We start from the raw sequence: 27724 nt of genomic DNA on the forward strand, positions 1-27724 counted from the left end.
GAATACCCTTTTAATAATTTGTGCTAGCACTGTGTCTTGTACCCAGAAGCCGACAGACCGATGGCGCTCCTGTCAGAATACGAATACTGATGCAATGTACCCACAATTACTTTTCACTGGAAAATGTTGCCACATAATATAAAAGCTTCTTCAGGGGATGAACTTCATCATATTTACTTTGGATCCTTACACTGTAATGACACTCCTGAAGCTGCAGAACAAACTTACAATCTTGCAATGAACTCTTACCATGCTCATTGCCCACTTGGTCCACTCACAAGAAGATCTGGGGCAATTCATATAAATTTTTACAAATGCCAGATGCCAGTGGAGGTCTTGGGAATATAAGTATAATAAAAGAGAACCAAAGATGATATTTTAAATGGAATCTTCCTCCTCTTTTATTGCTGGTGACACAGAGAGGCCTCAAAAAAAAAAAAAAAAGAGGGGCAGAAGTCCTGTTCAGGCTTCAAATTCATAAAATGTGGAGTCCTTGCAGCATTGTATTCCTAGTTGTGAATGGTAGGACTCACACTTTACCTAAAAATCCATGCACTTGGTGAGGTGATTCTTCTTCAACCACCTTGTGCTGTGAACTGTTTCTTAAGAACTATGCACATCTGCAAACACAGCGTCCTGGCTCAGGTTGAAGAACATAAAAACTAATCAAATAACAACACAAACTACAAATATGCCACTGTGTTTAACAGGGCAAAAGGAACTCCTCCTCCTGCTGCTGGATCAATGCTGCATGTGTTCACATAATGTTGCCACCCCTCTACTTTCCTGCAAGACTGCGATCCCAGATATTCTCACTCAAAATCAAGACCATGAAAGTCCCGGTGGCTGGCTTAGACTAGTGATCACATCAGTGACTGGGAAGAACTGCACTGGCTTTCACCGTATCAGGAGAGAGAGGGTTTCTCCAGAACAAGGATAAATCACAATTTAGCATTTTATTCCTGCCCAGATGTCAGGGCAGCAGGTTTCTAAGCTGATACAATAACACGTTCATCAGTCCAAGTAAATGAATATGAATGGATTTACACAGGTATGCAGGTCGGGCAGATAATTCACCTTCTGTGGCTGAGGCCTCCAGTGCCCATTTTCAACTCGTGCCCTCAGCTTCCTCTGCTTTCATAGCACCCTGAAGGGAGCAGGAGGCAAACCATGCATCTTTCACACTCCTGCTATCAAGCCCCAGGCCAGCCTGTCCCCCTCCACATTTCTCCCTCTTCTGCCTCATACCCCACATCCACAGCCGTGTGAAGGTCCTAGTAAAAAGTCTTTCCCGTCTTTCTTATAAGCCCCTTTTATATATTGAAAGGCTGCTATAAGGTCTCCCTGGAGCCTTCTCTCCTCCAGGCTGAACAGCCTCAACTCTCTCAGCCTGTCCTCACAGGAGAGGTGCTCCAGCCCTCTGATCATCTTTGTGGCCCTCCTTTGGACCCTCTCCAACTGGTCCATGTCCTTCTCATGTTGGGGGCTCCAGAACTGGACACAGTACTCAAGGTGGGGTCTCATGAGAGCAGAGCAGAGGGGCAGAATCACCTCCCTCGACCTGCTGGCCATACTGCTTTTGATGCAGCCCAGGATGTGGTTGGCTTTCTGGGCTGCAAGCACCCGTTGCCGGCTCATGTCCAGCTTTTCAACCACCAGCACTCTCAAGTCCTTCTCCTCAGGGCTGCTCTCAATCCCTTCATCTCCCAGTCTGTACTGACACTGGGGATTGCCCTAACACAGGTGCAGGACCTTGCACTTGGTCTTGTCGAACTTCATGAGGTTTGCACGGGCCCACTCCCCACGCCTGTCTAGGTCCCTCTGGATGGCATCCCTTCCCTCCCGCATGTCAACCGCACAACACAACTTGGTGTCATCACCAAACTTGCTGAAGGTGCACTCAATCCCCCTGTCTACATTGTTAATGAAGATGTTAAATCATATTGGTCCCAGCACACACCCCTGAGGGACATCACTCGTTACTGATTTCCACCTGGACGTTAAGCCTTTGATATAACCCTTTAGAGGTGGCATTAAGCCAATTCCTTATCCATTTAACTGTCCATTTGTCAAACCTGAGTTGCTCTAATTTAGCATCAAGAATATTGTGGGGCACCATATCAAAGGCCTTACATAAGTTCAGGTAGATGACACCTGTAGACAGTACTTTGTCCAGTGATGCAGCCACTCCACTGTAGAAGGCCCCTAGATTAGTTAGGCATGATTTGCCCTTGCTGAAGCCATGTTGTCTGTCTCCTTGTCTTCCCTATGTTTCACCATGTCTTCCAGGAGGATCTGCTCCATGATTTTACTGGGCACAGAGGTGAGACTGATTGATCCGTAGTTCCTAGGGTTTTTTACGTTTTTAAAAAATGACTGTGATGTTTCTCTTTCTCCAGTCACTGGAGACTTCACCTGACTGCCATGATTTTTCAAATACAATGGAGAATGGCTTGGCAACTACACCATCCAATTCCCTCAGGACCCCGGGATGCATCTCATCAGGCCACATGGACTTGTGTACGTTCAGGTTCTTCAAGTGGTCTTGAACCTGATCTTTGCTTTTGGTGGGAGGGACTTCATTCCCCCAGTCCCTGCTTAGACGTTCAAGGGCTTGAGGTGTATGGGAAGAGAGACTATAGTTGAAAACAGAGGCAAATAATTTGTACTTCAGCCCTCTCCATGCTGGTTGTTACCTGGTCTCCCATTTTGTTTATGAGAAGGGGTACATTTTCTTTAATCTTCCTTTTCTGGACAACGTATGTGTAGATGCCCTTATGATTCTTTGCATCCCTTGCCAAATTCAGCTCCAACTGTGCCTTAGCTCTCCTGATCTCACCCCTACTCATCTGGGCAGCTTCCCTACATTCTTCCTGGGATACATGGCCCTGGTTCCACTGCCTGTGTAGCCTCCTCACCCTTAGGTGGAGGAGCCCAGCTCTAAGAAGAGCTCTGGGAGGAGTGGGCGGCCAGGCAGGGGGCAGCCAGGCTTGCAGGCAGGAGCAGACCGAAAGCCGTGGCAGCAGTGACTGCAAAAGGATGGCTCTGTGTGCCTCTCTGTCACCATGCATCTACTGACAGGTGGGTATGCAAAGGCAACGCCGCAGCACCTGTGCTTCTACAACTCAAAGAGTAAAGGCGGTTTCCAAAAAGGTCTCAAAATTTATTTCACTGCCCCTGTTAAGACTGGACCTGAACATAGATTTTGATGAAGAGGCTTCTTCAAGGTAGTTCCTGGAAGTGGAAAGGTTTGGCAAGCTTCTTGGGCTCTCCAAAATAATGCGTTAACTTTTTTATTGATCTGAGAAAAACTGAGGGTGTTAAATGCATTCCTAGAGCAAATTGAATCTATATTTCTTCACAGATAGATGAGTCAGAGCATCTGAATGTGTATTGCCAAATATAGTAATTGTGCTCCATCGAAAGATGGATGCTGGAGCATAATGGCACACTTTCCAAAGTTTTGCTTTAATTATTTCTTCAGAAAAAAATATCAGAAGGACTTTTCCAAGTATCTGCAAAAGCAGCTAGATGAAGAAATGCAACATATTTCAACAGAAACGGCAGTGAGCCACACACTATGACTTGCTGAGCCCCTCAGTGACAAAGAACAAGGCCAGGTGGTAGAGAGCACCATGAAACTTTGTCCATTTTATCCCACCCGTACGCATCCACCCGCGGTTTGGGCCGACCTCCAGCACACGCTATTTGCAGGGCGGCTCCCACCCTGAACCGGGCGGCGGAGCCCACCCCCAGCTCCCACGCCGAAGCAGTTGCCCCGTTGGCGGTCTCCTTCCTCCGCAGCGGCGCCCCGGGACCTCAGGAGGAGGGGGCGGCGGCGGGGTCTCGGCCGTGCGGGACGGGGAGCCCCCACCCCGCGGCCCGGATAACGGCTGCCGCGTGTGAGCCGGAGCCGCCGCCGCCAGGGGGCGCCGCGCCCTCTCGGATGGGGGCGCGAGGGGGCTCGGCGTGGGCGGCGCGCTGATTGGCTGGCGCCGGCCGGGCCGGGCGCGGGGCGCCGCTTCTTAACGGGCGGCGCGAGGCGGCTGGGAGTGCTGTGCCGGGCGGGCTGCTGCGAGCCGAGCTGCTGCGCGACATGAGCGAGGTGAGTGGCCGTTGGGGCGCGCGGGCGGCCGTTGCCGGGGCGGGCTGGCAGGGAGCGCTCAGCGGGGGCTTTGAGAGTTATGGGGGGAAGGCGGGAAACCGCCCAGCCCCTGGGAAAGCGGCCCGGGAGGGTGAGCAGCGCTTGGTGCGGAAGGTAACCGTTCCTTTGGGAAGGGCAGCTGGAGAGGACCAGGTGCTTGCCGGGCTGGGAACCTGGTGACACGGCTCTGCTGGGCTTTTTGGTGGAGCTGGTGGTCCTCAGAGGTGTCTGTTTGCTGGCTGGAGAGTCTGCAATACCTAGCTGCTGTTAAATCCTGTCTTCTGATAAACATATCTCCACAGGTGTCTGTGCTCCTTCAAAGCAGACAAGGCAATCTTTTCCCCTTTGAAGGGCCATATGTGCCCGTGGAGAATAACTTATTTAAAAAACCTAATTATTTAAAGATGTATTTAATGCTTTCCTGTGAAGAAGAAAGGATTCAGTAAGTTGTGTGGAAGTTATCTGCTAGACCTCATGGAAAAAAATGCCCTGTTTGTAATTGGATGCTGATGTGAACTTTATAAATAGTGTCCTGGGAAGGCTTACAATTAAGAAAAAAATGTAAATAGTGCTGAACATGTAAGGATCACTTGTACCCTTGTAAATAAACAAGCTGAAAACTTTCACTTGTGTCTTTTTTTCAGTGGAAAAGTTCTCTGGGACAAACTAGTATTTTTGTTATTGAAAAGCGTTGTCAGGCAGGGTGACTACTTGACAGTGTAGTCAGTCAAGTGCTGGCCAGGTTCAGCTAGCAGATCCCCCATTCTCTAGTGCAAGTCTTGCTTTGGGTAGCAGTAGAGACACCTGTAATTGCACCTTAGTCAGTGCTTATTCTTGGAGGCTGTTTCTTGTTATAAAAGACCTGCTGCTTCATTAGTGAATGGATATTCCTTGCATACCAGCAAGAGTGAAATTAAGAGCAACACCAAGCAAATTCGGACTAGCTGTTGTGCATGTGCTAAGCTCTGCTCTTTCTTTACATGAGGTGTAAAACTGAGATGGGGTAATGTAGTAGCATGGTCTCTGGCTCAGGGATTTATGAGGAGATGTTTACATCTTGGCTTGCAGGTCAGGCTAAATGAGGAAAGCAGAGGAAATCCTCATGGTGCTTTTCTGCTGCTTGCAGAGATCAGGCAGCCCAGATGTAATGCACCAGGCTCTTCATGAGTTCTCCTTGGCTGCTGCCTGTATTTCTATCAACTGGATAGAGTTCATGCAGTGTGGGGTTTTCATGGTCACTGTCCCTTTGCTACTCAGGTTAGCTGAAGCGTTCTGTGACATACAGCAATGCTACTCTGCTTCTTAAAGATAGTGTTTGGGGAAAAATCTTCTGGTGAGGAGTAATGTTTGGATGATACTGCTGTGCTTACTGTAACTGTGCAAGGCAAATGCCTGTAGTTCTGTGCTGGGTTGTATTTGCTCAGTAGTTACCCCTTTATAGTGTGAATTAGATCGCTTGCCTTGTGCATTTTAAAAGTCCATATGAACATCAAGATCATCCTTAATACCAGCATAGGGGTTCTCTATTCATAATATATTTCCTTGCGTCTCATAGTACAGTATTCCTAGCAAACTCTTGGTGGTGGAAATGTTTCTCTGGAGCAGCATGAAGCCTTATATGTAGGACCCTTCAGCACCGTGCTCAGTGTTGTCTTTGCTACTGTCATTCATCTGACAATATTGGGGAGTTTATTGCTCACAGCTCCAAGGAAAAAAAGCTTCCTTGATCTTACTTGCCTGTCAGCTATTACTGAAAAGGTGATTCTTTTTCCAAAATGCAGATAAAAGCAACTGGACCACCCCAAACCACTTCTCTGAAAAAGACTGTTTTTAAAAAAAAGAGGCAAAAAGATTAACAGAAAGCAAGCTCCTTAAACATCTGTTTGTTTGGATGAGGGTCTTGGTGGATTTCACTTGTAATGCTGTAACTGAAAATATTTTTTTTGTTTTAATCTGCTAGAAAATATGAGGACAGTGTGATTGAAAAGAGGCTCATCTAGAGCCATCAAAAGATTATCCCAAATAGAATGGTATTGGAAGAGTGGGAAGGTTTTTTGCTTTACATCAACAATTGTCAGGATTTGAGTGGAGCTTGAAATGTGGTTGCAGGAATCTCTGAAGACCTTTCATATTCTTCAAGTTACTTGCTGAGACTTTGCGTGGATTCTTATTTTACTGCTTTAAACAAAATTAACTTATTTCCTTTTAATGGGCAGTAATTACCAGTCTCCTGGTGGAGAAAGCCAAATAGGAAGCAGCCATTCATCTGACTACAGTACTTTTCTATTTTCTACCAGCTCACTTTTTTGGGAATTATAAAGAACCTTTTCTATAGGGGAAAAAAACCCCTGCACTTTCTCCCTAGCATTTGTCTGAAAATGTGTTTAAGATGCTCTGTCTGTTGGGCAGAAGTCTGTCCCTGTAACAAGTTACAGGGAACTTGAAGTGTAAGAGTTGATCTAGCAGAATTGCAAAACATGGTTAGTGCTTCCTGCTGCTTGGTTTTGGTGAGAGGCAGATCACTTAGCTTTACGGGGAACTTCTAAGGAATGATGCTATATACTGAAAGGTGTTTTTAGATGTTGAAGTAGCTTTGAAAAATCTGTCCTCGAATAACTGCGGGCCATTTCTTTACGTCTGTAGATGCTTTCTGTTTTTTTAATAAGCCCGGAGAGAAGGGCCATGCTGGAAAGCATCAGCTACTGTCAGTAAGCACCCATGAGATGCAACCCTTCTTCCATTAAAGATCTCTGGTCACACAGGATGAACAGGGGGAAGTAATCTTGGGTGATGGGCTCATAGACTAATGCCAAATTGCTATTCACAGCCAGCAGTTTTACCAGTGAGCCTCTAGAATCACAACTGGCATAAACTTGATTCACCACAGGGAATCCTGTCATCTTATCAGTTATTTAGCTATTTGACACTTTGCAGATGATGTCTGGTTGTGGTGACAATATTCCCCTGGCATGAAAGTTCACAAGAAGCATTTCATCACACAGACATTTTTACAACAGTCACTGCCACTCTTGCCTCCTGTGTTGAATAATTCTAATCCTGGGTCATGGCAATCCCAGGCACAAATACAGGCTGGGTGGGGAATGGATTGAGAGCAGCCCTGAGGAGAAGGACTTGGGAGTGCTGGTGGATGAGGAGCTTAACATGAGCAGGCAATGTGCCCTTGCGGCTCAGAAGGCCAACTGCATCCTGGGCTGCATCAAGAGAAGCGTGGCCAGCAGGTTGAGGGAGGTGATTCTCCCCCTCTACTCTGCCCTGGTGAGACCCCACCTGGAGTACTGTGTCCAGTTCTGGAGCCCCCAGCACAAGAAGGACATGGACCAGCTGGAGAAGGTCCAGAGGAGGGCCACAAAGATGATAAAAGGGCTGGAGCACCTCTCTTATGAGGACAGGCTGAGAGAGTTGGGGCTGTTCAGCCTGGAGAAGAGGAGGCTCCAGGGAGACCTGATAGCGGTCTTCCAGTACCTCAAGGGGGCCTACAAGAAAGATGGGGAAAGGCTGTTTAGTAGGGCCTGTTGCGATAGGATGAGAGGTAATGGTTTTAAAATAGAGGGGGGTAGATTTAGATTGGAAATTAGGAAAAAATTTTTTACGATGCGAGTTATAGAACACTGGAACAGGTTGCCCAGAAAGGTGGTGGAGGCCCCATCTCTGGAAATGTTCAAGGCCAGGCTGGACGAGGCTCTGAGCAACCTGGTTTAGTCAGGGATGTCCCTGCTCCTTGCAGGGGGGTTGGACTAGATGACCTTTGAAGGTCCCTTCCAACCCTAACCATTCTATGATTCTATGATTCTAACTGTCACCAGGAATTGGGTCTGGACTTGGGAAGAAGCACACTTAACAGTATGATGTTACAGCCCTGGATGCCATTCCAGTGGTTCAGGGATGAAGCACATGTTGAAAGAGCTGGAGTTTAAAATAGCAGTAGCAGAGATTGCCTTGTTGGATGCATTTATTTCCTTCTGATATTAAAGGGTGAGAGTGGTATTGTTTGGGGGGGGCTGGGGGGAGTTCAGCTTTAATTCAGTTTTCATTTAGGTGACCGACTTTGAGAGTGCCATTCAGGAAATCTACCTAATCAGCCCACATGCCTGAGGCACCTGTCATTTAAGAACTTGTGTTGGAAGAGCCTTACACAATATGAGTGAGGTGCCAGGGTGCTGGTGCGCACCACTGAAGGCAGAATTTGAGCCAGCAGCTTTATATATTTGAGGAGCAGCTTAGCTTCCAGACAATAGCAAGAATATTCTAGCTTTTCTTTTGAAACAGGCATCAAACCAGAAACATGAAATTCCTAAGACAGAACAGGAGACCTATTAGGGATTTGACTCTGTAGAGTGCTTAGGTCTCTTAGCTGGGGATGCTAAAAGCTGGAGACTTGCTGCATAAATGTAAGGCTTTTGTCAGGCTTTGTATTCAAGGTCTTGTTTCTTCCTTGAGCTACAGCCAAGCTCTTTCCCTCTGCCTTATGTTGCCTCTGTGCCCTTGAATCCTGCAGCAACTGCTACCTTGTGTCTGCCTTCAAAAGGATGACGGGTGTGGGTGTGACCTGTGATAGGGGTGTGCAGGGCATTCATGGGGGTTGAGCTGCAGACAGCCCTCTGCAGCCTGGAGTACTGAGTCTTTCTTTTGGAGCTTGGCTCACCTTCAGTGGGAAGTACTTGGGCAGCCAGCTCAGCAAAGATGGAGGCTTCACTGGAAAGGTGATAATAGCCTGACACTAGGGTCAAAGACTTTTTTTTCCTAAGTTTGAGTTTCACCAGTCAGAGGTTGGGGAGGATAACACTAATTACCAAGGTAGTCTCTGCTATAGGGATTTTCAAAACTGGTAATACCACATGGCCTCATGGTTTGGGCATGCTCTTAAGCTGCTAGAGTAACAGAGGGTATCTGCTTCCCTTCAGGTTGAGGGAGAACCTGGAGCATGACTGGACAAGTATGGTCACCAGGAGGCTATTAGAAAAGGAGAGGGGCATGGCCAAGTGTGAAATATTAGGCATATGTGGAGGTTTCTGCCTGAAACTGTAGCTGCTTCAGGTAGTTAAATGGGAAAATGGAGATTCTTTCATGGGTTGCTCTCCTGAGTTCAGTGGAGTCTGTTCCACTGAAGTGGTATTTAGGGTCTTAGAACCAGGTGTATTTAAACACTAATGTGAGGATTGTACACCAATAATCCTGATAGCACTGAATCAAAGAGCTAGTGTTTGCAGGGGGAGTACATGCCATGTTTGTTTAAAGGAGCTCCTGTTTTCTTGTGGCTTGCAGTTCTGGGGTGTGAGCCATACAGTCATCTAGGGGGGAGGTGCTTCTGGATGCACTTTTCAGATACTTCTGTGACCCGCAACTGTTAACTGTTGACCTCACTGAGGTTATAACCACAATAGGTACAAAACTGTATAGATCTAAGAAGTGCAGCGAGAACATGGCAGTGTGGAGGAGGAAATTCTGCAGCTGTTACAGGATGGGGGTGGGACAGATAAGGCACGTGAACATCAGTTTTTAATTTTAACTCACATCTATTTATTAGCTGAGTGGTAAATTGCAGCTCAAAAGAGGAGGAAGAAGGGAGAACAATAAGTTTTAGTTCTGTCACTTTGCCTACTCCTTCCATCAGTGTGGTTTCAGTGGGATCAAACATCTAAAATAGCACTTAGAAGTGATGTTGGAAACTGATCTTAACTTGGTGAAACTGGCAGACATACTGTTTAGAAAGAGGCACACTGGTTTTATTGCAATGTGTAGAATGGCAACAGATTCAAAAAACACTTTATTAAAGGACAGTTAGCTTTAACAGTATGCTTCAGATACCATGTTTTCCTGTGAAAGAGTAACTTAAAGCAGAAATTCCTGCATTTGTGAAACACAACTCCAACCTTCATAATGCAGTACTTGATAATAGAATATGATTTTACATTGCAAAGGCATATTAGTTTCTAGTCCAATACCCATAAATTTGTAATGCATTGGCAAGTTTATAAGAGTAATCTTCCAACAGTGTCTAGATTAACTAGATCATGCTTGTGATGAAATGTGGTGTATAGTAGCAGTTCACTAAAACAGGAACAGTGGTGACCTTTTAATCAAAGTTTGCTGGGTGTGTGTTTATTGATTTGAATAAAATGATTCCCAAGCCTCTCTTTGCTATTGTCTGCCTTCATTTTTTTAAGGATGACTTTCAAAATGTCTGTGTTTACACGTTTTACCTCTTCTCTAACTCTGCTGCAGAAGAACTTGTAATAGAGTGGCTAGGCATAAACACTGGGTATGCTTGGCTGAAGAAGATTGGGAGAAGGTGGCTGCATGCATCAGAGGAAAGCAATGCCTTTCTTCAGCCTGTCAGTTGTGACAGAGGCTTAAATTCACTGAGCAATGTAATACCTGCTTCTCTGCAAGGCATAGGATCTTCTAATGAAGATGAATAACACATATTCTCTCTTTCTAAGACAAGATGTTATCTCTCTTCAGTTGTTTAGACATTGTGTTTCTAAATAAAAAAAAGGCATAGTAGATAAGTACAGACTTGGTCAAATCATAACTAAATCTTTTTCCCCTTCTTCCTCTACTTTAAATTAAGAAAATCAGTATTTATTTCTCTTGTAGAAAGAGATGGAAGAGACAGACTATATAGGTTACCTTTCCCTTAACAGGAAATTGAATGGTGGTCTTGATGGAATAAGCTCAAAGCAAGCACTGCAGAAGAGTTGCAATTGTGAAACTTATTAATGAGAGGATTTGAGATCACAATTTATCCCCACTCTCCATGTCTGCTCCCTCTGAGACTGGACTAGTTCACTTACAGGTAAACTGGGCAACTGTCCCATAGGCAAGGTCTTTGGCTAGTGCTCTCATCTGATCAGTTCATACCAAGTGGGTTATAGCCTTATTTATGCACCAACATGGAATTTGGAGGAAGAAGCACAAGTTTAGTGAGAGGAGGAATGAAAGTTGTCTGTCTACATGCCTTGAATGTTACAGTTGGACTGTCTTTCCTCTTAGAAAAGTATTATTTTACACTGTTATGTTATCGCCTTAGTATATAGTGCATGAGACATGACCTGAGACAGTGATGCAGCTGATACTTTGAGTACTGTGACAGTAGACAGAATGATGTTAGAGATCTCTTTTGTTAAAGCTGAAAGTAAGAAACAAAAGGGAAAAACTGTGAAAGGTGGTGTCCTTGTCTGACTTTGGAGACTTCAGATATTCCTGGACTGAGATAGCAAGCTAGTGAGAAGTGTGGCACCAGATAGGAGGGCTGCAGATTTTCTAATATGTGGACAGCACTATAACTATGACAAAATGCATGCAAATATATATTTAGTATATTTAAGTCTTACTGTCCAAATGCCTGACCGAAAGGTCTGTGCTCTTCTGTTACCAGCCTTATTTGCTGCTCCTTGGCTGTCAGGTTTGATTCTAGCTGTGCTATGGAGCCAGCTGCCAGACAGTGCCAGCAGGACTAGAAAGCTGCAGTAGTAGAACTAGAGAAACCTGAACCAAACTTTCAGATTATAATGGTTTAATTTTGGAAGGGGCATACACTGTTGTGTGGGATTGCAGCACAGCATTAGTCTCCTAAAAGTGAAGAAGAAAGATCTGTAGGCATCCTGACTAGATGTACACACTGATGTACATGCATTTGTAGGGATTCTAGGTGTACCTTTTCTGGGAATGATGGAGCACAGTTCAGAAATTCCTAAGCTAGCACTGATTAGGGCTATCCCTGGAAACCGGACAACTCCATGTTATGCTAAAGCTTGTTAATCTTGATGAGAGTTAGCAGGCTTTTCTGGAGTGAATCACTGAGACAGCTGGAACAGTCCTGTTAAATCAGTATCTCCAGCAGCAACTAGTAGGATTGCACATGAAAAGCAATTTTTCCACAGAAAGTGCCCTTGTTTTGTAGAGGGTGGGGGAGAACTTTCAAGGAAACTAGAGATCAGCACAGCTTCAGAATCACTGGGCAGGGTCCTGGAAAGCAGACATCCCTAATGCCTGGGGATGCTTTGCATCTGTATCCTCTGACCTAACAAATAAGCCTTGTGACCCAGCAGGTACCACTGGTCAGGGCATCTGGCTGTCAATCTGCCTTAGTGATACTTTGTTCTTTATGAATCTAACACTAGCGGGATTACCAGGTGTTGAAATACTAATTGGGAGCATTCTGACTACAGGAGATCATTTCAAGGAAAAGGCTATCAAGATAATAACTAGCTCCTAAATTGGTGCAAATGGGTGACTAAGCAGATGAGAAGAAGCTGAACAGATCTGAAGACATCTTTGGTTTCTTGAGAATGTTAGAGATATTGGACCTTTTCCTAGTAGCACTTGGAATACAAAGGAGGACTAGTGATTTGTGGGGATGTTCTTATGAACACCATAGTGCTTTACCACAAATCCTTTGGCTTTAGCGAATTGGTATTGCTGAGTCAGATGCATTCAACTGATCTGTGCTCTACCCACATACTACTGTACCTTTGTCTATTTTCTAAGAAGCTATGCATGTTTTATAAAAGCCCGCAGTAGGGGAGGTTGGGTTGGTGAGAGGAAAGTGTGCCCTACTCTACAACGGGGATGGGGAAGTTGTGCTTTAGATGTCCAAGGTGGATGTCTCTTTAAAAGGGACCAAACAATTCCAAATAAGGTGAGTACAGACTTCATCATATAGATACAAAATAATCTGGTGCAGGAGAGAAGCCTGCCTGAGATGAACCAGAGTGTGATGCCTAGCTAAATGTGAAAATTCACTTGAAAATGCTGAAGTCCAAGTTTGGGTAAGGCATAGTGGAGAGGTGCAGAGACAGAAAAATAATTCTCATTAAAATCACTAGCATGTCTTTCATTTGAATTCTAGGGCTTTTTGTTCCCTAGCTTGAATGTTTCAAGTAATGTGATTCTTGCTGTCTCTCTCCCTTTCTCTTGTAGAAAATATGCTTCTTTTTCAAACTCCCAGAATTAAATTTCTTTTGTTTTAAGATACTGAATACTCTGGATGTTGACTTTAAGCACATAATTTTAACAGTAAGTGGAATACTCTGAAGAATGCCTCTTATTTGAACTTAAGAGGTACCGTGTGGTGTTCAGAAAAAAAAATCTAATGTTGAAATCTTGTTCCTTGAATTCCAAACATGTATTAGTAAAATGTAAGGTAAAAGGGAGTCAGAAGCTGGAAATTGCTACAAATTAGAAGCATTAACTTGGTAGTAATGAGGAGGAGGAAGAGCATACTAGGTGAGAGGGGATGGCTAGGTGGGCAGCTTTCTGAAGATGACATGGTGGAAAAATGACATGCGGCTTCATAGCTTCTTGATACATATCACTACTGTGCACAGATCTGACAGATACACACCACCATAAAAGAGAGCAAACATGTTGGCTTGGCACACTTTAAAATGCGTGTGCCTCAGTTTAAGCCAAGTGCCTAAGGGAGGCCAGCTTCATGCCAATTTTAGTCTGTCAGTCAGACTTGGCTTGCTGTTGCTTCTTTGCTTCAGCATATTTTGCAAGCTACTGAACAGCACTAACATCTAAGCCAAGCTGAATGAACCTCTCAAGTAAGATTAAGGAGACCCTTTCTTTGTTTCAGAGGGCTCTATTCTGAGCACTGCCTTTCATTCTCAGGCTAAAAGCTTGATGCATTTCCATTGTGGAACTGGACTTATGGGATGAATCTGCAGATGTGGAAAGATTGGTAGCAAAGGACCTAGCATTAATGTTGTAAACTAAAAAAAGGAGCAAAGTATCTGAACTCTAGCAATATCTTTTGCAGATGTGCCATGTAGGCCTTAATAGAAGTCTGTGCTGTCTGACATACTGCAGTCAGACAAACACCTGGATCTAAATGAGTGTTATTATCTGCTTTCTGCATGAAACCAAGGAACCTATTTTCTTTCTCGTCATCAGATGGGTATGTTAAAATGTTAACAAAATGAATGTGCTACTGTTTACTGGAGGAACACATTACAGTTCTTTTTTAATGGCATTGAATGGTGTTTTGCCATGTTCATATGTGAATAAGGAACATGTCTAGCTGGGTAATGTTTTTCTTTCACTTCATATGCAAGGCACAAAGTGCAGAATGGAGCCTGATACACAATAGGAGACTGAAGACAGAAGGAGTGACTGAGGACTACTATGGATGGAGAAACCTGCAAGTTTTTATTGAATTTGAATTAGAAAACAGTTCTGTGGAGGGAGAGTGTTTGAAACAATGTTGGGGAGCTGTTGCTGAATCTGCCAGAACTTATTCCATGGCTAGGGCATGGCAGAAACTGTAGAGCACCTAGTCTTAGGGCAGATGCCCTAGTGGGTCTATCTTGGGGTCAGGGACCCTGGGGACTACCTACAACTGCTCAGATAAAATTGCTTTCTTTTCTGCTGGTATTAACAATGAAGCTGATAGCATAAATTTAACTGAGCAACTGCAGGGTACTGGGAGCTCCAGACTTGTGGAAATCCCTATTTTTCAGCCAGCTCCTGGACAGAGATAGTGACCTGGCTTTTCTTCTGTTTGCTGTATGTGAGTGTTTGGTTGCTGTCCCTGATTCCTGGCAATCAAGGTGACCTTGTGCATCACCCTGTCCATTTTCCTTTTAGTAAGGCAGGGTTGTTTCTAATTGCTTGGTTACCGTTTCGACTCATAATACCACAACAGCTTTGCTCTGAACTGCATCGTGCATCCCACTTCAAATACAGCAGCTCCCCCAAAGTCTCTGATACAGTCAGTTCTGATAGCTTTGAACAATACAGGACAAATCCTCAGTCAAGTGAGGCCCCATTTTGAGACAGCTTCAGCAGCCAACTCAGGGTTCCCCTTGCACAAATCTCCTTATGGCCCAGAGCCAGAGATAAGTTTTCATCATTTCTGTGCAGCCCCTGGGCGGGGTGTGTTGCCAAGGCTGCAGTATGCTCTGTCTAGTGATTTCCCTGCTACTGGAATAGCCCTAAGGAAGTTACTGTCACAACTGCAGCTGGCTCTGGGGCTGCTCAGAGTTGCTTTTTGTGACCAGACTCACTGCCCAGGGGTTTGAGGAGTAGAGTAAGCGACATACAAACATCCTTGCCACTTCATCCTTCTGTTTTCTTGAAAATCAGAAGGCTTTGCCCTAGGGTGAAGGCAGAAAATTCCTTTGCATGGCAACTTGAAACTGCTGTAATTAACACCCTTTAAAAACCTGGGTGTCCAGTTACTAGTGCCGTCTAACAGATTGAAATAACATCTGTTTACAGCTGAAAAATGTAGGGAAAATAGGAAGAAACTGGAAATAAAAATGCCAACAGAAACAAATGCCAGAATTCTTGTAATCTAGGAAGCAGCATGTTTTAATAAAGATAGTCAATATGATCAGATATGAAGCAATTTGTCAGTGCAGGCTTTTGCCATTAATAACCTGAGCTGTCCCTTGAAGACAGCCTCTAACTCAATTACAGTCAAGTTTGTAGCTCAGCAAATTAAATTACCCCGAACTTCAGAAGAATTTGGAAGAATGAAATAGAAAATATTTGTTATAAAAATAACATCAATAATCAGTTATATTATGCCTAGGCAAGGACACTGACCGCTTAATTGGCTTAGGGCAGTCTTCCTATCTGAGGATGCTAATGTTAAAGGATACCCAAGATACCATCTGGACCCAAATGCTGCTTCTGATCCCCGAGGTTCTGTTTTGCTGTTAATCACATGTGACAGTCAGTTGCCATTAACTGTCTGTATTGCTTACACAGGTAGCCAAGTCTTATAATTTAGGCTGCATGGATGTACCCATGTTGCTCCACATTTTGCTCTGCCGCAGAATAAAGATTGCTAGAGGTAATACAAGATCACAGGGAGATATAGCATGCTCTGTTTCAGGGTATGAAACACTGACTTGCTCTGATTTTCAGTTCCCAGAACAAAATTATTATCTCCTCTACATGGTATCTGTTGCCTGTTCTTTTGCCCTGGTGCAACAGTTTATGGATTAGATATATCAACTACGTTACTGAAAGGATCGACAAACAATTTAACTACATAATTTTTTTTATTATTATTTCAGTGACTGTTTTCCACATAGCTTTGCTGAAGGGTTATTTTAAACTTGAACAATTTTAGTGCTGCTGTTTTCTGTATGACCTTGCAAACAATTGTATCCAAATAAATGAGACTTTGGGATGGGAGGGTGGGGCTGGATTGGGCTAAATGGGAAGTAGGAGTTCTTAAGGTAGATTTCCTGCCCAAAAATTCCCTTTCTGGAACTGTAATGCCAGATCTAATGCTACCAATGGATAACAAATAATAGGAGATTTATGCTATCTAGCTTAATCAATTTTTATGTAACTGAAATATTTCACTTGAGTCGCCTTGATGTTTCCTCTTTACCAATTTCCAGTGTAATTAGCATATGGGGTGTATCACCCATGTCCAAATGAGAGCTGAGGTAATTTTTGGCAAGTGTTGTGAGAAGGTTTATTCTGTAGTTCATTTTACCCTCTTTGCTGTTTGCTAAACAAAACCTAACATGTGGTTTAGAGAAATTCCACAGTACCACATTGGGGTTCCAACTCTACTCATGTGAGTAATTCTGAATTTAAGACAACTACTTGTCCACATATGAGTTACCCCTATAAATAAGCCTTGCAGGATAAAATCCTCCATTTCCTGCAGAAAGAGGGATTACTTCTCATGGCTGGCATGGTAATTAACAGGATTTGGGAAATACGTTCTTATAGCTGCTTTCAACATTAACTTCAAAGATTCCATTAATCCCTGCCTCAGAAAAAAAATAAATTGTGATTACAATGTCTGTGGAGAAATATCTACTTAATAATGTTTTAATTCAAAATATGCTAATAACCTAAATATTAAGCAAGCTACTGTTTGTGCTAATTATGTTGATTACATTTGGTGTTGGTGTAAATATTCTGTTTAGAATATTATATTGAATCTGAATACAAAATCAGCAGATTATCACTGCTGATTTATAAATCACAGCACAGCCTTGGCAAAAGTGGGGAATAGGGCAAGTTCTTTTCTGTGCTATTAGAATATTTAAAAACAGCACTGTAAGCAAATTCTTATGTCCCAGGCAGTGATTCTCTGCTGATTTTTCATCAGGTACCTCCTTATTTAACCCAAAAGTGTGCTGGGTGCTGAAGCTCTGTCAACAAATTACACCTCTTAAATTGAGACAAATGCTGAGATCCAGTTTGTGTCCTTGATGGAAAGATGACAGGAAACTGCAAAGAGATTGCAATTATCTGGGCAAGATAAAATAGTAAGAGCCAGGCACTGGTCCCCAATGTCTAGAAAAGAAAATAATCTGTAGTTGTCCACAGCCTTGTTGTTAATTTCTGACAAATACTACTGTAGTTTCTAGGATGAAAATGTGCATGAGTATGTATGCATGTTCATGTGCCTTCAGTGACTACAAAAGTTACAGAAAACCAGTGCTGGTCACTGTGAACTTTTAGCCACTGCAGCTTGAAGCCCATCAGTTTATCTCAGCCCACCTATGGAGTTTTAATTTATTAAAATAACTATAGGAGAGCCTTAATAAAATTAAGCACAATCAAGATCTAGTCAGTAGCATAGTGCTTGACCCATGAAGATAATTACAGAAATTGTCAGAGTGCCAGGGATTGTTTAGTTTTAACAGCCAGTATTGAAAGATGGATTCTGGCACTGCTGCTCTGGCAATATTATGCTGCCCTGGCAACACAAGACAGCAGGTAAACACAAGACAGCCAGAAGATTCCCATTGTGTAAAGGAGCATGGAGAGAAGGTGCAACATAGGTGAGACTAGAGGCCTTGTCCTAAAGAACTGAGATCCTATGGTGAGAGTAGCCAGGAAAAAGTAGTAGTCTCCAGTCTACAAGTGTGGTCATAACCAAGATTGAACTGCTTTATACTGAACTATAAGTTGATAAATATTTTTCCTTTCTGATAAGCACCCAGAAAATGTGGTTTGATTTCTTACAATGATGTGTAAGACGGAAGTAAGACATAATCAGGTTTACCCATCATTCAGACAAATATTGTCTAGATCTTCTGTACTTGATACAATACCTTAAATGTGGGCTTTGAAGGACATTTTCATCTCATAAATATTCAGTACTATGTCTAAAAACATGAGGATAAATGTGGAGGAACTTGTAAAGTTACAAGGCTCAAATAGACCAGTGAGGAAAACTTACTTATGTAGCTTCTAATGCAGTTTTTGTATCTATATTCAAGATTATCTGGAATTCTTCAGTTTTGTCTGTGGATATTCTTTAGGTGACTAGCTATTACTGATGTGAATGAACTTGTATGTCAGAAGTTTCTCTGGGATTTACCATCTGGCTGTTTTGTGGACCAGTTTTGAGAAGACTTATAGTAGGAAAGAATGAGTGAAATGGCAGAATTTGTGCATGGCTGTCCAGCAGTACACCTTCTTTCTCTTCTTTCTTCATGCTTTTTGATGTATCATTCCAAAAAGTACCACGGTGCTAAAATTCCTGTCCCTTTAGAGGCCAGGTATCCATTGGCAGCTTCAGTAAACAGAAACATTTGTCACAGCAGCATCATTTTTCATGCACTTAATCTTTTATCTTAAACATGGTAATATCTTCTGTCCTTATTACCAAATTATTTACTGTCTTGTGGTTAAAAGTAATGTTTTTCACACCTAAACATGTGAAATGCTGAGTGCTGTGGTTTCAAGACATTAGAAAGAGGTTGTCAAACAGTGAAACAGAAATTTACAGTAAAGAAGAGTTTAATTAATCAAGTTGAAATCCCAGATTCTACGAGTGTATCTGCTCATTCCAGGTCATAGCTGCTGGGTTCCTGCCTCTACTTAAGTTTTGGGTCTTCATTTAGTTTCTGACATACAGCTTGTGTTCTTCACTAGAGTGTGGAAAAAAAGCAATTGCAAAATTCCCATTGATTTCTGTGGGCTCAGGATAGCCACTCATCACAATTATTTTCATATGGTATGCATGCATAGTGTATTGATCTGCCAGCAAAAGCTGATGTTTTCCTCAATGCCCACTGCTTGTTTTTAAATTGAATGTTATCTTTCTGGTTGTTTCAGTAGCGAATTTATATCTGGTGTTAAAAAGCATGGAAAACTCCAGGTTCTTAGAGCCAGGGGAGTTGACTATAATATAACTGGATGGGAGGTACATGGAAACGGTGGCTATGTGAAATATGTGGTTCCCACATTTGATAGGCTCTTCTGTTCTGTGTTTAATCCAAATTTCTCTAATTCATTCTTTAGTGTGTAGGAAGTGTGCATGCTAACGTAATGCCCTGAAAAATCCACCTAGGGGAAACTAAAAAGTACTATGAACCTTCAGGCAGTGATAGTTATATACTAAGTATGCTTTGGGATCTACCTATGCCTATAGTCTAATGAACATCAACTGGGGCTTACTTCAGTAGTTCAAAACTCTCAGTATCTTCAAAGATAAACCAACACTAAAGATCAGCCTGTAAGAATGTTGGTTTTTACATTGTTCCTGGATGAAGCCAGCACTAATCATCCCAATTTGAAGAACTGCACAGGAAGTATTTAGTCCTAAAAAACAGCAGAGAGAAATTGCTGTATCTCCTGATCATTCTGCTGTTGACTAAGAAGCTTTCCTTACTTGAAAAACACGAAAAGTCTTTAGATATTTAGTGACACTTTTATTTGCAGAAAGGTTATGAACTTTATAAATTTATGAAATTTATTTTTCAGTACTTTTTTTTCATTTTAAGGCTAAAGCAGCTGAACTCTTCAATTAAAGCAGAAGTCTGTGGAAAAAATAAGGCACTTATGAAATAGTTTGGTTTGATTCAATTTATATCTCTTAAGGAGAACTTGTGTGGAGGACAGATAGTAGTGTAGAATAAAGGCCAGCTTGGCACACAGCTGGCTGACCCTCAGCCATATTTGTGCTGTATTGTACCAACAGATATTTCCTTCTGTTGCACACATGTAATACCTTTTGTTAGGGATGGACCTGGTAGCAAAAAGTCCTAAGAAAAGCTTAGGATATGCACAAACTTCAGTGCTATTCCTCTAGTCAGTGACATCCTAGTAACTTCCTATGTGTCAATGAAATTATTTTTTTTTGTCCTGAGTCAAGCCTACTGCCTGCTATTCACTTTACAAAAAAACTTACCACCATTTCTATTTTCATTCTACCCTTGGATCTTCTTTCTTCAACGTAGAAACAATGTACTTCTGAAAATCTGCAGCTGCTGCTTTGCTGGGATACAACCTGCTGTACCTTGGACCTGCACTCAGATGAAGCAGCAGAATGTTATTACCGTAAGGGCCCATTTGTCAGAGAACTTTCTGGCAGTTTCATTTCTCTGATCTTGGGCTTTCTGTGGCTTGTTGAAAAACAAACAACCTCTCTGCCCCCAAAAATTCTGTAATCAACACCTGGTTTCAGTTTCTAACACTGAGATGCTAATTGGAAGCATAACTGAAAAGGTCAGGTTATTTCAAGACAAGAGAATGTAAGATAAAAGGCAAAAATTAGACTTTGGGGTGCAGGAGAGGCCAGAAGAATGAGTAGAAAAGCTGCTGCAGTAATTTAACATTCTTCTTGAAAAGTCCTTCAGGCTACAAATTCACTTTTGACCTTAGTTTGTACACCTAGGGGACTAATTTAGTACAGTTTGTCATACCACTTTAACTAGCTGCTGTGGATAGCACTGAGAATTTAACAGGAAAGTAAACCTGTTCTGTTCTTACTGGGATTTTGGGCATATGGCAGTAGTCCATTTTTCCTTCCTCTTCTGACAAATTAGGAGTGACTTTGATTTTGGAGACATTTTTAATGTTGTGCCTTTGTTCTGTAAAACCACTGAGTTAAAAATTCATATAGCCCCAAGCAGTTATAAATTATGTTTCCTCCTAGGCAACATACCAACAAAACTGTTTATCCTGTTTTACTATATAATTATGGTTTTGCACTCATGTTCGTTTTGGCTCTGTTTCTTCTTCAATGCCTAATGGAAAGTTAGTAGTAACTCCTCATGTTTAGTCCTCTTGTGCTTTGAAGGACATAAAGCTAAGCTTTGTTTTACAGCCTATGGTAGTGTCATGCAAGGTGAGGAAAGAAGCAAGAAGCTCCAACTGCTAATAATACCATCATCTGGAAAATGTTTTAAAAAATAGATCCACTGACTGTATTGAAATAAAAGGCTAAAGGCTTTGCAGGTGGATGATCACATTGTATATGGCTTTTTCATAAGTTTCAATACCTTATTAATGAAAAACTGATTTTTCACTCTTAAATCCACTGCACTCAGTTGCAAGATAGCATAGTGCTTATAGATCAAAAGATGTATATAACTAAAGGAAAGGCTATCAGAAGCTTGTTTGGCAGATTTTCAGGCTTCATTCTGTGTATGTCTGCTTGTCACCAATCAAATGAATGACTGTAGAATACCTAGACTGGTTTCAGACTTACAGAAAAACCTTGACCTGATGAATAAAAAACCCCTCATTGACCAAAGCTAAGTTTTTATTCATTTTCTTTAACTTTTCATCTCCCTGAGGGGAAATCCAGAGACATGAAATAGATCTGTGGCTCCATATTCCAGTAGTCCATCAATAGCAGACTGAACCTGACAGGTATAGCCTAGAAAGGAAAGAGAAGCTTTCATAAAGGCTAAGCAGAACTGCCTGAAATACTCAGAAAATAAGAAAACTTAAAAGCATTTAAAAATAAACGAGGAGGGAAAAAGCAGTATAGTTAACATTTTGTAGATGGGGAAAAAAAAGGTTTTTTTTCAGGAGAGGAGGTCCCAGTAAATTAACAATGAAATATGGATTGACAGTGAAATATGGAAGTATTAACCAAACTTTAAAGGCATAAAGTTTAATATCTTCAGCAAAACTAGTTGTTGGGTTGATTTTTATTTCTGGCTCTTTGTAACTTATGCTTTTGTAAAAGATGCTTATCCCTTTAGAATCCTGTTCTTTGTTATTGGCCAAGTTTTCTCGCCTGTCTTAGGCTCTGAGGCTCCAGGGAGAAACAAATGTATTTACATCTTATGGGGGGCTTGTAGCTGTGGTTATAGACTCAGAGTTGTTTTCTCTAGGTATGCTCTGTCTCATTGCACAGAGTGAGATGAGGCAGAGCCAGTAGAGCAGAGATGTGCTGAAGCTGGCCATGGGGATAGAAGATGAGAAACCCCACTGCTGGCATGTGGATGCACAACAGACTGTAGCTCTCTTGTATTCTCCTGAGGGGTTTGAAGAACTTTCTTTAGTCCTCTGGCTTCTATAGTAAGAGCTAAGAGTACACATTAAGGTTCTGTACTTATGTCATGATTAGCTCCAAATACACAAATACCCTGAAAACACCACCACTGTGGCAGAAAAAGGACAAACTAGAGTAATAGAGGAGGTTTTAATCAGATATTCCAGAGTAAATACCTGAAGATAAGTATGCCTGTATGAATTCTCATAGGAGAATTGATGATTGGCTGTATTTTGGCACAATTTGGTTTGCAGTGCTACTGCAGCTGTTAATTTCCCTGCTGCCTGAGGACATGCTGCCTCTGGCTGAATGCAACTGGATTTAATCACGGAATTTAATAGTTCTGGGTTTTTTTTTTTTTACACATACAAGCCTAGAGGATGAATTCTTTAATCTGCTTTAGTAATACACACAAGTATGAATTTCTTACGTAAAATTATGTAAGATCTACCATACTAGTTTGCTGAAGTACCTTAATATCACCTGTGAGATGCTGCCTCTGGGGGAGGATGCATAATTTTCATAGTGACCATTCCTAAGCTAGGAAGTTGCATAGTAGTATAACCATGTAAATACAGCTATGCTGTTGTGAATATTTATATTTGGACTGCACTGATGTTTGCTACATGTAAAGTGACTTAAGTTGGTTTTCCATGGAAAGTTGTGAAGCTATTTCTTGGACAAAGTGAATTGAAGTGGGAAGTCCTGTCTCTGCTTGTGGAGGAAGCAGAAAGATGAGTCTTCTGGCCAAAGTCAGATCAGAAGAATCATGGAAATGGCGGCACAGCAGGGATCTGAAGAGATGTCCTACTGTAGCTCATACTCTTGTACTGCTGGAAACTTGATTACATGTACTCCATCACTAATGTGGTAATTGTATACAGCTGCGTGCATAGTTATGCAGCTGTACCTAGATGGTACCAAGCACTCCTGTTCTGACTGGTAGGGTTTCAAAGCAACACTGTATGAGGGTGAGGGCTATCCAAGGTACTGAGGAGAAAACAAGCTGTAACTGCTAGTAATTCCAAGGGGAAAATGCACATTCAGGTTTGTACAAACCACTTGTTTTTTCTTCCCTTTACCAGAGACAAGGAACTGGAACTACAAATGGAAAAGACAAGACATCTGCTGAGAATGGTAAGGGTAAACTTTTTCTTGTTGGAGAATATTGAATCAAATTGAGCCAAAGTCTTATTTACCATAATGATAGGTGTCAGGCAGCAGTGATCTTTGTTTCATATCTTATCTTTTGAATGTGTTTTAAAAACTGTAAGAGCTTCAATGGGATTGTTTCCTTTGTATTAGCATGTTCAAATTATCTGCTAGAGACCTGATTCTGAGTTTGTACTATGGTAAACCAAAGGACTCTGTAGAAGTTGGTGAAGATAAAAATGAGGCTAGAGCAAGAGAGTGTTAAATATTATGAGCAACTGCTACGTGAATGGGGAATGTGAAGAAAGTAATTGCAAGAGACTTGCTCATAAACATAGTTTCTATGGTCTAATACCACTTAATTTTAGGCCCATAACTAAGATACCAAAGTTAGAAGCCACTTGCATAGAGCTCATCTGACTGTAGCAAGAGAAGCTATGGATGGAGCAGTTCACATGACAGGACCACTTGGCAAATAAGCTCTTAACTTCAGCACTTTACATAGATGGGGGGAATCTGGACTCATGCTCCACTGCTCTAAGGTGTGAGTCATTGTTTTTTTGGAGTCGGCCAAAGGGCCTGCAGGAACCAACTTCTGCCCCTTAAGTGGCACAAACAATTCCAGTTGGAAAATGTTGATTTTCTTTTCCCAAAGAAAGTTAAGTTGCTTTTCAGTGAAAACAGCAATTGTTTTAGCTGAAATCTCATTTTATTTCCTACAGGAGGAAGAAATCCTTTATACACAAGTGATCACTTGATTGAAATCCAGTTATCAGAAATGTTTTTCAAAGGAAAAAATTTTGATCAACTTTATATACCCAGCTGAATATGAGGCAGCATCAATTTGTAGATACTAATGAATGGCACAATGATTAAACTACATAAATATTCTGTTTGCTGCTATTGCTCATCCAGTTATAATGAAAATAATGTTATTGTAGTCCATCCCATCTACTGAAAAGCAGGAAGAATATGTCATTTCTCTGGAAAGCCAGTTTACAATGAGATATTCGAGCAGTTGTTTTGGATATGCTTTTTGTTCTTTACATGTTGGTCTGAACAGAATTTTTGGACCCTTTGAGGCAACACATCCTAAAACATTGAGATTTCTCTATGCTTAATTTTCTTATTACAGAGAGGTGACTTTCCCATAAGGGCTGTTTGCATATTGCTACAGTAAATGAAATTCATAGACAATGTTCCCAATATTATAATACATAAATTAGAGTGGAAAAAGGAAATAAATATTTTTGTCTTGTTATAGTGTCTTGAACTAGTGGGAAGAAACGTACCCTGACAGCAATGCTTGCATTCTCAAGTTAACGGGAAAGGAAAGCAAGCAAAATTGTCAGCCATTCGGGCAGTATGGGAAGCATGTTTCTCCCTGAGCACATTATGAACTGAGCTCATGTGCCTTGAATTTCTTCACAAATGAAATTGTCCTGTTCTCATGTTTAGCTTAGATTTATTGATCCTGCAGCCTTTTAAAAAGCAAATTCTTTTTTTCTCAAAGGGAATTTTGAGTGAGAAAGGGCTGCATCATTAATTCAGAAATATATGTTATTCTAGTTGTAGCATAGTTTTAGGTATAATATAAGCAGATGGATGTGCAGTTAATCTTAGATTAATAAATACCTATTTTTTAAAATAAAAAAAGTCACTTATGTAAAATAGAGGAGCAGCAGAGGAGATGGAGTAGAGTCCTCTAATCTCTGCATTCCACATACTTTCCTTAAAATAAAGCAGAATCAGAGCTTTGAACTTGAGACTGGATTCTGAATCAAAGAAGCAGAAATGCATAGCTCTTTGTCCTTATCAGCTTTATGTAGTTAGAAGTCAAGCAGAAGTGATTTATTCCTCTGAATATTGGCGTGTGCTATAAACCTACATACACAATGTAACTCCTCTGTTACATCACACAATATGGATCCTCTGGCCAGAAGTGTGCAGTAAGTCAGAATCATAGAATGGTTAGAGTTGGAAAGGACCTTCAAAGGTCACCTAGTCCAACCCCCCTGCAAGGAGCAGGGACATCTCCAACTATAGATCATGTTGCTCAGAGCCTCATCCAGCCTGGCCTTGAACATTTCCAGGGATGGGGCTTCCAACACCTCTCTGGACAACCTGTGCCAGTGTTCTACAACTCGCATTGTAAAAAATGTTTTCCTAATATCCAGTCGAAATCTACCTCCCTCTATTTTAAAACCATTACCCCTCGTTCTATCACAACAGGCCCTGCTGAACAGCCTCTCCCCATTTTTCTTGTAGGCCCCCTTTAGGTACTGGAAAGCTGCTATAAGGTCTCCCCAGAGCCTCTTCTCCAGGCTGAACAGCCCCAACTCTCTCAACCTGTCCTCATAAGAGAGGTGCTCCAGCCCTCTGATCATCTTTGTGGCCCTCCTCTGGACCTTCTCCAACTGGTCCATGTCCTTCTTATGGTGGGGGCTCCAGAACTGGACACAGTACTCCAGGTGGGGTCTCACCAGGGCAGAGTAGAGGGGGAGAATCACCTCCCTCGACCTGCTGGCCACGCTCCTCTTGATGCAGCCTAGGATGCAGTTGGTCTTCTGGGCTGCAAGAGCACATTGCCTGCTCATGTTGAGCTTCTCGTCCACCAGCACTCCCAAGTCCTTCTCCTCAGGGCTGCTCTCAATCCATTCCCTGCCCAGCCTGTATTTGTGCCTGGGATTGCCATGACCCAGGTGCAGGACCTTGCACTTGGCCTGGTTGAACTTCATGAGGTTGGCACGGGCCCACCTCTCCAGCCTGTCAAGGTCCCTCCCTTCCAGCGTGTCGATGGCACCACACAGCTTGGTGTCATCAGTGAACTTGCTGAGGGTGCACTCTATCCCACTGTCCATGTCGCCGACAAAGATGTTGAACAGGGCTGGGCCCAACACGGACCCCTGAGGGACACCACTCGTGACCAGTCTCCACCTGGACATCGAGCTGTTGACTACCACTCTCTGAGTGCGGCCATCCAGCCAACTCCTTATCCACCAAGTGGTCCATCCATCAAACCCATGTCTCTCTAGTTTAGAGAGAGAGATGTTGTGTGGGACAGTGTCAAAAGCTTTGCACAAGTCCAGGTAGATGATATCTGCTTGTCCCTTGTCCACTGATGCTGTCACCCTGTCATAGAAGGCCACCAAATTGGTCAGGCACAATCTGCCCTTGGTGAAGCCATGTTGGCCGTCACCAACCACCTCCTTGCTTTCCATGTGCCTTAGCATGGTTTCCAGGAGAATCTGCTCCATGACCTTGCCAGGCACAGAGGTGAGGCTGACTGGCCTGTAGTTGCCTGGGTCCTCCTTGTTCCCCTTTTTAAAAATGGGGGTTATGTTCCCTCTCTTCCAGTCATCAGGACCTCACCAGACCGCCATGATTTCTCAAATATGATGGCCAGTGGCTTGGCAACTTCATCTGCCAGTTCCCTCAGGACACACGGATGGATCTCATCAGGTCCCATGGACTTGTGCACCTTCAGGTTCCTCAGATGTTCCCAAACCTGCTCTTTGAGTACAGTGGGTGGTTCTTCATCCTCGCAGTCCCTGCTTGCACCTTCCACAGCTTGGGTGGTGAGACAAGAGCCCTTACTGGTGAAGACTGAGGCAAAAAAGTCATTGAGTACCTCAGCCTTTTCTATGTCCCAGGTAACAAGAACACCAGTTTCCTTCTGGAGGGGGCCTACATTCTCCTTGGACTTTTTGTCCCCTACATACCTATAGAAGCTTTTCTTGTTGCATTTTATATCCCTGGCCAGATTCAGTTCTGTCAGGGCTTTAGCCTTCCTCACCCAATCCCTGGCCACTCGCACAGCCTCTTTGTGGTTCTCCCAGGCTACCTGTCTCAGCTTCCACCCTCTATAGGCTTTCTTCTTCACTTTCAGTTGGTCCAGGAGCTCCTTGCTCATCCACTCAGGCCTCCTGTTTTTGCCTGACTTGTTTTTCATCGGGATGCACCTCTGCTGAGCTTGGAGGAGGTGCTCCTTGAATGTGGACCAACTTTCCTGGGTCCCTCTTCCCTCCAGGGCCACCTCCCATGGCACTTGGCCCATCAGGTCCCTGAAGAGGCTGAAGTCTGCCCTCCTGAAGTCCAGGGCAGAGAGCTTGCCATGTAGTTTCCTCGCTGCCCGATGGATCTTCAACTCCATGGTGTCTTAAATTTTCATTGTGGCTGTTGTC

General features: G+C 42.7%; 1 protein-coding gene across 1 annotated transcript in view; it reads left to right on the forward strand.

Moving 5' to 3' along the window:
• The first annotated feature begins 3984 nt into the window (after window positions 1-3984).
• The window catches only part of PCP4 (Purkinje cell protein 4), a 54820-nt gene continuing 31080 nt past the window's right edge, over window positions 3985-27724 (forward strand). The window contains exons 1-2 of the mRNA XM_086739897.1: window positions 3985-4105; window positions 23474-23525. Of these exons, the coding sequence (XP_086596023.1) occupies window positions 4097-4105; window positions 23474-23525 (61 nt within the window). The 5' untranslated portion in view covers window positions 3985-4096. The remainder of the gene's footprint in view (window positions 4106-23473; window positions 23526-27724) is intronic.

This window comes from Chlamydotis macqueenii, chromosome 1, assembly GCF_036417535.1.
Source record: "Chlamydotis macqueenii isolate bChlMac1 chromosome 1, bChlMac1.mat, whole genome shotgun sequence".
NCBI classification, from domain to species: domain Eukaryota; kingdom Metazoa; phylum Chordata; class Aves; order Otidiformes; family Otididae; genus Chlamydotis; species Chlamydotis macqueenii.